Here is a 10,891-nt window from a genome sequence, read left to right on the forward strand (position 1 = left end):
TTTCTAATTGTCTCTGCAAATACTTTCACAACTTCACTTAAATGTCAAACTTTGCAGGGTTTTCAGAGGACACCCACGCGCTGGTGTTTGCGAGAGGCTAGTAAGAGGCTGGGGCAGTCATCCAAGGGGCACGGGGTTCGGCCTAGAGCGCTGGAGGTACGGCGGCTCCGGCGGTAGGTGTGAAAACAACCGGGGCTGACTCCACGCTAAGGAGAGAAGCCGGCGGAGACCAGCAACCTTCAGTGTACGTCCCAGCTGCCGCGACGCCTCGTACGTCACTCCCGGCGACGGCGAGGGCGCGCGTGACGTCACTTTTGCCGGCGCGACGCCTCGCGCGTCAGTCCCGGCGACGGCGGCTTGCGACGTCAGGACGTCAGTTCGAGGCGCCAGGCGGCTCCCTTGCCGAATGCGGGCCCTGGCCCTCGCGCTCGAAGCGGTTGAGCGCTCGCCGGTCAGCCAGGCACCCAGAGGGTGGGGCCTCCCTCCGTCCGCGGCCCAGCGGTCTGGGGCGGTCTAGGGAGGCCGCAGGGACACCGCACATACGCCCCCGCCGCGCGTCCTGACGCGCTACGTCCCGGCGCCCCCGCTTCGCGTCATGACTTCCGGGCGTGGAGGCCGCCATCTTGCTCGCGCGGAAGCGGCGCGGCTGGGTGGGAGTTCTGAAGCGGGAGTCGCAGATTGTGCGGCTGCCGCCATGCCGTCGTCGCCACTGCGGGTGGCGGTGGTGTGCTCGAGCAACCAGAACCGGAGCATGGAGGCGCACAACATCCTCAGGTAGTTGGGGCCTCCGCCCTGGTCCAGCGCGCCCCACGGACGCCGGCCGACAGGCCGTCCTTCCGGCTCCGGCCCGTGATGGGCAGTCCTGGTTCCTAGTCTCGGACCTAGCTGGCCCGTGCTGGGCGGTCCAGGTTCCTGGCCCGTGTTGGGTGGTGGCGGCCGCAGTTGCTGGCCCCGGCCCTCCCCGGTCCATGCTGGGCTGCGGCCCCGGATCCTGGGCTCGTACTGACCCGTGCCGGGCAATCCCGGCTTCCCGACCAGTTCTGGGTGACGGCGGTTACCAGCCCCGGTTCTCCCCGACCGGTGCTGGGCATCCCGGGTTCTCAGGCGGGCGGTACGTGGCGGCTCCCGAAGGACGGCCGTAGAGGCCGCGCCGCGTCCGGGCTCACTGGCTCCGGGCCCGTGTGGTGCGAGGACTCGAGAAAGCTCGGTCCGTCCGGTTTCCTCCATATGTGCCTAGCGTCACGAAAAATTCAGAATGTGAGCCGAAATGTTTCCGGGTCACGGGAACCTCAAAAGCTGCTAGTAAACCTGAAAGGCTTATGCTATTCGTGTCTCCTTAGTACTCACATCTATATCTGAAAACAGTGATCTCCTTTAAATGCTCTGCAGTGAGGTGGTAAGTTTCAAGCCGAAGTTTAGGGTCCACGAGAGGACAGGCCGGCTCTGTCTAGGGCGTGTCGCCTGGTATCAAACGTGGAAAACTTGCACAACAGAACCTCAGGATAGAACAAGTCGTTAAAAACACGAAAGTGGCCTGTTTTAATGCATTTGTGTGTTTACTCCTGTTTACATTTTTCAAGTCCCATGCAAAGAATTCCTTTCTCCTTTGGAAAATCTCCAGTCGACAATTTCTGAACCACACGTGAATTTGGTTTCACGCGTTTAGTTTATATTTCAGTGGTAACTCCCTTTTTGTGACTCTCTTGTGTACGTTTAATAAAAGTTTATTCCCATTTGATAGTTTTTTTCGTTCAAAAGCACTTCACAGAATGTGAGATTAACGCCTTGTGTTACAGTTAAAAGTTAGGTGTACATGTCAATTTTGATAGTAAAACAAAGTTGAAATTGCTTTTCTCCCGAAGTTTGCTTACTTGGAGTTAAAGGACAACCATGCCTCGCTTCCCCTACCGCGGCAGTCAGCTTTGACTCTCCCAGTGAAATCAGAGTTTTCCTGCACCCCTCATTCTTTATGAAGCTGGACATACCAGGTGTCCATGATCTGCTAGTTAAGAGTTTAATTCTTCCCTAACGTCTACCACACTATCCACAGTATTCAGTTAATGTGTTTTTTGGTCGAGTGTGGTATGCTTGGAACCTAACAAATTAATGTGGAATTTGTTTCTAAACTAGGATTTTTTAAATTAAATTTGTTTTAAAATTTGGAAAGTCCGAGGATTACAGTGTGCTTGATCTGATTCCCAAACTGAGTATATCTGTTCAGAGTCACTAGTGGTAAATATAAAGGAAAGACTGCAAAGTTCACATTCCTGGAAAATTATTCAAGAAAAATGAAATTTAATATCTTCAGTTAGAATAACAAGTGACCTGGAGACCACCTCATTCTGCTGGCTCTGGCTGGTTCTGGATCCTTTGTTTTAAGCTCTTTGCATAACAAAGTTGGGATGGAATCTTACGAAAGGAGGTGTTTTTGAATCTCCTCTAGCAAATTTGTTAAATCATTTCTGAAGTTTTGCCCAGCTAATAGTCCTCAGTCACTGCAAAATACAAGCCCTTCCTTAGTTTGAAGTAGTTGGTATAGCCTTGGTACTCCTGTGGAAAGGAGGGTGAAGAGCCCTTGCAGATAATCACCAAGTAGAAATGCTTGTGTACTTTTACCCATTTTACTGTCTTTCAAATTTAATCAAGAATGAGGGCCAAAGGAGGTAAGTTTAGAGTAACATACATTATTTACGTCATCAGTGTGAAGTTATCTTAGACATGAATCTTAATTCCTAAGATGTTTACATTTGGGGGACTGTCTTCCTTTTTAAAATAATTGTGTTTACGTGTTGCAAAACATCCTTGCTATATAAGATGGAAAAGATAAGAATCACTCGAAGTACCGTTTCGGTGTACATTCTTCTTTCTGGATATTTTCTGTATATACATACACACACTTAAGAGAGATCAAAATACTGTTCTGTAATCTCTTCACAGGATGTGAACGTAGTTTAATTTCAATGTTCATTTCTGCTTTTATTTTAGTATATTGGATTTAAACGTGCCTGTTCAGATTGAGTAATGGCAGTGGTTTCAAAACCGTGATTGAGTAGCAAGCAATCCTGTGCAGTAGTCATTTTGGTAATCATCCCCAGTGACAGACGTGGGGTTGTTTCTCAGTTTTATAATATCCAAATTCTTGTGCCATTCATGTCTCTGTACACTTTTCTAGTTATTTCCTTGCCATAAATTGCTGGAGGTAGACTTGCTGAATCAAAAGGTAGGCATATTTTGCATTTTCCTACATTCTACCAGACTGCTTTCCAGAAAAGTGCCTATTTACAGAACTCCCCATTTCCTCACAATATGGACGTTATTTACATCTTTTCATGCTGCTGGGGCAAAATAAGAACCTTGCCTTTTCTTTAGTTTTAAAATTGCTATTGAGGTTGAACAAATTTTCATGTCATTTTTCACTTTTGAAACTAATTTATGGTATTATCTCCATTTGGATAATTTACAAGGTTTAATAGCATCTTTAAATAATGTATATGATGACTTTTGTTACAAGCAGGGGAGCTTATAGATTTAGAGACATGAGACTTAGGTCTTAAAGATAATTGTGAAAAGTACTTAAAAATGACCATGATACATGGCTGATTCATGTCAATGTATGACAAAAACCACTACAATATTGTAAAGTAATTAGCCTCCAACTAATAAAAATAAATGAAAAAAAAAAAAGACATGATAAGGGACTCCCTGGTGCAGCAGTGGTTAAGATTCCGCACTTCCAGTGCAGTGGGCACAGGTTCCATCCCTGCTGAGGGAACAAAGGTCCTCCTGCCTTGGCATGGCCAACAAAAATGTATGATAGTTAAAACAGGGAAATTGCATTTGCAGTTTGGTTACAACTGCATAAAACTGTGCTTAGGAAAACTTCTGAAATGAACTGTCAAAGGGAATACAGGTTTTTTTAGGCTACTCTGGGTCTCAGTTGCAGCATGTGGGATCTAGTTCCTTGAGCAGGGATCAACCCTGGCCCCCCTGCATCGGGAACATGGAGTCTTAACTGTCAGACCAAACAAATGCATGCTAGATTGTTTACTACTGAAATCCAGTTTTTTCTCCCTGTTGAAAATCAGCTCAGGCTGTATTTTTCTGACGTGTTGAATACAAGTGTTAACAAAGGTTGGCATTTTCTAGAGCTAGCCATAATTTCCCTAGGGTAATCATTTTTGATCTTTTGAGACTAAATTATTTGAAATACTAGTCCTGGGAATTCTTTAGGTTTTCAAAAGGAGTATAGGAAGACTGTTTGTTTCTACAGAGCCTCCTATTCTTTGTACTCTGCAGATTAAGATGTCCCTTTGGTGCCAATTAAATTACTTTTTTGTTCCAAACTATCTCTGGATGTTAAGGGGCATGTTGATTTTTGGAAGCTATATATTTAATTGTAGTAATTAAAAGCAAATTTTAAAGAAAGATTTGTAAAACCTACTGAAGTGAATTCTCAGTCTGTTTTCAATCGTAACTTCCTGGGTAGTGTGATTTGGGGAAGATAAGCAGACAGGCTTCAAATGTGGAAGAAAGAAGGTTAGAGTCATCTCTTTAGCTCCTCTGTGCCAAGTACTTTACAAATGTACATGTCATTTCATCCTCAAAACTCTTAAGATGTCCACACGACACAGGTGAGGGGATAAGACCCAGAGCCAGAAGCCCCAGCTGGTGAGTAACAGCAAGGATCTGGACACGGGGCTCCAGTCTGATGGACAAGTAACATCTGACGGGCTGGAGAAAGATCCGGGGTGTGGGGATGCAGCAGGCACCTGAGGCCCTGTGATGCTCCAATCTGCGGTGGGGCGCTCAACTCTCAGTGTCCTCAGTGGAGTGTGTGGCCCAACCACAGTGGGATGGAGGTGCTCAGACCTCTTCTCCCAGGGGTTCCTGGGATCTGAACCCTGGGCCACTCGACACAGCACACTCCCCATGATGGTGCTGAACTCTCCCTTGTCTTGTCCTAAACCAGAGAGGGATGGTTAGCTCTGCCCAAGGCCCCTTGGGCTTCATTTTTTATATTTCCTTTCTGGGTACACTTGGCAAAGGTGAACTGGAGACCATTTGGCGAGGTGGAAGGATTTGAAATCGTGTCTTCAAGGATGGCAGAAGAGGTGCCTACAGGGGACACGTTTGCCTTCATAGATCTTAAGGGACGTTGCATTGTGTTTTGCTTTTTGTCTTCAGGGGGCAGAAATAAGACCAGAAGGATTGGTTGGAAGAAGGTAGATTTCTGTTTGGTTCTTAACATTGAGACGAAACTGGGTAGACCAAGCATAGTATCAGCTTCAGCAGCTAAAACATTTTCCCTGCCTTAAGGATCATCACCAACCTTATATAGGCGAGAACAGGTCAAGCCCAGAGAAGGGAAGATAGTTGGGCGGGTTCACTATGATAAACAGTGCTTAGCGCAGTGTTGGGGCTGGGATGACTCAAGTTTAGATCTTGAGAACCTACTCTGTGCTGGCCCCCACACTGGGGAGGCCAGTGGTGACCAGAAGAGCAAGTTGACCTTCGAAAAGCCAGAGTGGAGGAAGAGCCAGCCTAGAGCAGGGACATCCAAGCAGGAGTTTCTCGTGGGGAAAATGATGTATGTCTGTCACAAGCTCTGTGCACGGTGACCTCATGCTGAGAAGCCTCTTGGTTTCCTCTTGACCTTGTGGGATGGCAGGAATAAAATAAATCCTAGAAAACATTTTCTGAGAAGTGTTTTGCTAGTAGTGACATCAACCTTACTGGAATGTTAACATTTCAGGAAGTTGATCTCAAGTTTGCAGCTGATCCACAGTGAAATTGCAGGCAGACATTGGAAGTGTGATACTGTGTGAGCAGTTGATTTGTGTTGGGTAAACATGGGGTCATTGTATAGCTAGAAACTAGGCTGACTAAGTCGTGGATGATTTTACCTGTACTAAAGGTGACATGATTGTAAGCACATTGTGTCCTACTTAGAGACAGGTCGTACTTTCAGAAGTTTGGCAGTGGTCTAGGATTTCAGTCTTAGCCAAAATAATGCTTTGAAATAGGTTAATAAGTACACTACAGAAAATAGGGAAAATACCATAACCCATAACCTATGCTGATAATTTGTGTGTTTTCATGATCATTGTTCATTTTAACTTATTATTTTACCTTTAGACATCAGGATTATAGTTGAAACAATTCTGTTTCCCAGAATTCAGCATTTTATATGATACTATAATATTTTTTCTAACTTAACATTTTTATATCTTAATATTTAACATTATTAAAGTATATGTCTCAGATAGTTATAGTTTTTTGATACCTTTATAAAAACAAGTTTGCTAAAAACTTGTCTGGAAGATTTATTTAACATACGAAATAATTGGCCCTTGAGTCAAAGCTTTTTGGTTGTCAGGAATACTTTTATAGCACTCAGTCCGTTTATGTAAGAAACACGTTGTCACTGTGCACAGTCACACAAGCTGTGTTGTCAGCCACGTGAGCTTAGAAGAGATAGCACTTCTGTTGCTAACTAGCCTTTCTGCCACTTGTGAACATTTTGTTGGGGGAAGAACAAGCTGAGTTTCTTTTTGTGTGTGTGTGGTTTAAATTCTGCCAGTGAATTCCTGTTTTGGGGGGTTTCATTTTATTTTTAAATATGTTTGGGTAACTGACTGTTCAGGCAGTTGGGGAGGCAGCAAGGAGAGGGCACAACTGGCACCCCCGCCCCCCCCACCCCGGCCGGATAGTCTAGTGGGGAGAGCGGCACCTAGCCTTCAGACACCAGCAGGCATCCTCTGAAACACACTGGTGGGGGTCAGCCGGCTGAAAGATTAGCCTAGGTTATCTTTGGGGTAGTTTACTTTTAGCATGTGGACAGTGTTTCCTTTGGGCCCTAACTCCAACCTCAGGCTCCCCTGTGATAGGAGAGGAAGAGAGGAGGTGACCCACCCAGGCAGCTCAGACTTGCTGCCCCAGCAGTAACAGGGTAGGTGGGCACAAGAGACCCTGTGCTTGGGACTCTCCATCTCCTGGAAACCCTGTGGGCAGCTTTTCAGTGGCAGCCTTGCCCTGCCCCAACCTGACACGACCTGGGGTCCTATTTGGGGTCTGCATTACAGGTACAGTGTGTGCTGGGGCCCCCAGGGCACCCTGTTTCCCACTCTCCTGTCACCCCTGTGCCACGGCTTTGCTGTCCCTGTTTCCCGCCACCTGGGTCCTGGAGGGTCCCTTTATGCCATGCTCCCAGAGTATCTGAGGAGGGGGTTTGGGTCTCTTGATCGCTGCTGAATCCCAGCACATAGCAAGCTCCAGAAAATACTCCTGGATCAAGGTGTTATGACTGACCTACCACTAGTAGAAATGGCGATTGTTTTCCTTAAAACCTCAGCCATTGGGGTTTTAATAATCTCTTTCGCTGCTGCCGGGCTAAATTAAGGTTTGTTCACTGTATTTCATTATTAATGTGTTTCAAGAGTAGTTGTACCTGGACCCGTTTTAACGAATTTGAACTTATCTAAGAGTTGTGTTAGTCGCTCAGTCGTGTCTGACTCTTTGCAGCTCTGTGAGCCCGCCAGGCTACTCTGTCCGAGGAATTCTCCAGGCAAGAACACTGAAGTGGGTTGCCATGCCCTCCTTCAGGGGATCTTCCAGACCCAGGGATCAAACCCAGGTCTCCTGCATTGCAGGCATACTCTTTACCATCTGAGCCACTAGGGAAGCCCCAGATTTAAGAGTTAGGCTCATATAAATAAGTTCTTTAATAACGGATAAATATTTCAATAGAATGACCACAAGGAAATGACTGAGATATAGAGATACTTTTTTTTTAAAAAAGAGTGATGGAGGAGCTGTGTCTTAAATGAATCTTTCATGTACCTTTGTTGGGAAATGTTTTATTTCTCCCATTGTTCCGCAGAATGATTTTGGGGACCCCTTTTGGAGCCAACTTCATAGATACCTAGCTGAGAGAAGTGGGCTTAGTCGTGGTTTCTTAGTCTGACCTCACAGGCACTCTCGCATAATTAATGTATCATTATTTGGTCTCAGATGACTTGTTTAAAAGAATCAGGGCTGCCACCAAAGGACAGGCCTTTCTCCCCAGATCCTGTGCGCACCTGTGCGACTTTGGGACAGACCCAGGGTGGTCCTAGATGGTTGTCCAACAGCTGTGCTCACGCAGCCCCCTGGCTTGCCTCCTGATGGTGTCACACCTCAGGCTCTCTCTTTGGAAACTGGACTCAGCCCCAAGTCCCCGGGGACTGTGTTTCTGTGGGTACGTGTTTTTTCATAGCACACATCCCTCCCTGGTGGACCTGTTCCCTCCAGGGTATTTCCAGGATGGGGAGAGTTGGCTCTATGAGGATACAGTGATTGTTTTGGGCAGTTATTGTGGAGTAGCGGCCATCGCGAAGCCAGCAAGACCAGCATGGCCCCTGCTCTGTGCTCCTGTGGGGACATGACTGTGACCCATCTCTGTCACCATGTTGGGAGGGAGTGGCTCCTGTGCTGTTGTCAGGGAGACCTTCATCCCCAGCTTGTTGGTGCTCTGACAGAAAACATTTCTTCTATTGTACATTTCTGACCTGCTGAGGAAATGGGTTCAGATATTGGTGCCATGGTCTGCGGGCATCTGCTGGGGGCCCTTGCATCCCAGCCACCCTTCTTTGAGGTCTATTTACATCTCAAGTGGCCATGGCCCTGTATGCTCAGTCATCTCTGCTGTCAGAGATGTTCTCCATGTTCTCCATCATGGGCAACATCCGGGGCTTGGGTGGGGGCACAGCTTGGGCCATCCAGGGGTGGAAGGACAGGGCTCGGCTTTTACCAACCTCAGAGGGCTCGGGCAAGGTGTTTGACAGAGACCTGATGAGATGCTTTTAAAACGTATGCCCATGATGCTCTGTGGTGCCAAGCATGGTGGCTGTGCCCCTGGACCCCTGATCTGCACGGTGGCACCCCTGAGTGACCTGCAGGTCCTTCCTGCTTCTCTGGGAGAACAGTGACTCAACTGGGCTTCTGGAAATGCTGTGTCTAGTGGGAAGGGACCGTGGGTCTCGCCCCATGGGCACCACAGCTCAGTGAGGTTTTCCTCCTCTGTCCATCTTTCAGCAGAGAGCTACTGGCAAGGGTGCCCACGTGGTGGGGAGGGACCGCAGGCTGGCACTTCTCTGGGTGCTGGGCCTCGAGTGTCCAGATGCACTGGCTCCTCCGTGGGCCTCCCGTTGTGATAACCAAAAATCCCTCCAGAAGCAGCCAGACCCCTGAGTTACAATAAAATGTACAAAAAAGCTTGAGACATTGAGAGGTGGCCGCAGAGCCCACAGCGCTGTGAGGAGGACATCAGTGCTACCAGTCCTGGGGTCAGCTACCAAGTCGGTGGGCAGGGACACATCCACATGGACGTGCAGTGGTGTGTGAACACAAGGTTAGGGTGAGCGGGCTGTTTGACGCAGACACTTTGAGCACTCCCATCCTGTGAGTTTGAGAGGACACGGGGTCTGCAGCAGAGCCCCTAGAGTGAGGACAGCCACGGGGCTACGTGGGTGCCATGTGCGGCTTGTGGGTGCTGCCTGCCTGACCATTTATCAGGAGACACTCAGCCGTCCCCTTGTCTTCAGGCCTCACAGGCGTTGCCTTGAGGCAGGAGGCCATTGTGGGGGTGCTTTTCCTGCCCTGGGGGCTCTGGGGCCTCTGTCTAGGTCCTGGGAAGCCAGCATCAGGGCAGCTGGGAACCTGGGCAAACAATTTCCTTTTAGGAGTCACACACACACACACACAAAAGTCACACAACAATCAGAAACAGGGTTTTCTAGGTGAATCTTCGTTTGACTGTGTGTCTGCCCTTGGCTTTCACAGATAGCTGCCTCGTTCCCCGGAATCCATTAATCCTTTGTCTTGTGCTTGGATTGGCTTCATCTAGCTTGTGTAATGTGCTGCAGGATTTTTTAAAATTTGAGTATAAAATACTTAAAAATGGAGGGACTTCCCTGGTGGTCCAGTGGCTGAAACTTCACCTTCCAATGCAGGGGATGTGTGTTCAGTCCCTGGTCAGGGGAGCTTCAATCCCACATGCCTCATGGCCAGGAATCCAAAACGTAAAACAGAAATGATAATGTAGCAAAATCTATGAAGATTTTAAAAATGGTTCACATCAAAAAAAAAACAACAACTGAGGAACATTTTCTCTGAGAATGGTATAATTGTTCAAGTCCATTTCCTATTCCCTTTTAGCATTTTCTGTCTTGTTTAATCCAACTGTGATTCTCTGTCCTCTTGTGTCTTTCAGCAAACGAGGATTCAGCGTCCGGTCCTTCGGAACAGGAACTCATGTGAAGCTTCCAGGACCAGCACCTGACAAACCAAACGTTTATGATTTCAAAACCACATATGACCAGATGTACAACGATCTCCTTAGGAAAGACAAAGAACTGCATCCCAGTGGTTGCCCTTTAACCCCGAGGGCTTGTCTCTGGCGCATGTCACCTGTGGGCACCCCTCAGGGGCACCTGTGAGGCGGGGGATGCGGCGGCCCGTGTGAGGTGTGCGGGGTCACTGGGTTTCTGTCCCTGTGCTTACGGGACAGTCCAGGGGTTGGAGACCACGTGGACACAGTCGGTTAAGGTTCTGGTGCGGTGTTAGAGCAGCTTAGGTGAGGAAGGTGGGAGCCCGAACCCTGTGGCTTCGCGCACTGCAGGTAGGTGTGCGTGCGGGTGTGCCCTGGTCCACAGGGGTGCCTCCCACCCTGGTGGTGGTCTGGAGATCACAAGAGGGCCGCGTTGGCTGCAGAGGAAGCATGTTAGAAGCAGGTAATCTGAGAGCATCTCATTGCAGGAAGGCACAAAGCAGACTGGGTCTGCTCCCTGAGACTCACCAGGTTCTTGTGCACGTGACCACAGGCTGCGGGCGGCAAGGCCGTCCTTGCTGGCTA

At 48.2% G+C, this 10,891-nt stretch overlaps 1 protein-coding gene across 1 annotated transcript in view; it reads left to right on the plus strand.

The window, feature by feature from the left end:
• The first annotated feature begins 364 nt into the window (after positions 1-364).
• The window catches only part of SSU72 (SSU72 homolog, RNA polymerase II CTD phosphatase), a 24,951-nt gene continuing 14,424 nt past the window's right edge, over positions 365-10,891 (plus strand). Inside the window, exons 1-2 of the mRNA XM_043923326.1 lie at positions 365-774; positions 10,250-10,393. Coding sequence (XP_043779261.1) covers positions 596-774; positions 10,250-10,393 — 323 coding nt within the window. The 5' untranslated portion in view covers positions 365-595. The remainder of the gene's footprint in view (positions 775-10,249; positions 10,394-10,891) is intronic.

The sequence above is a fragment of the Cervus elaphus genome, chromosome 14 (assembly GCF_910594005.1).
Source record: "Cervus elaphus chromosome 14, mCerEla1.1, whole genome shotgun sequence".
Taxonomy (NCBI): domain Eukaryota; kingdom Metazoa; phylum Chordata; class Mammalia; order Artiodactyla; family Cervidae; genus Cervus; species Cervus elaphus.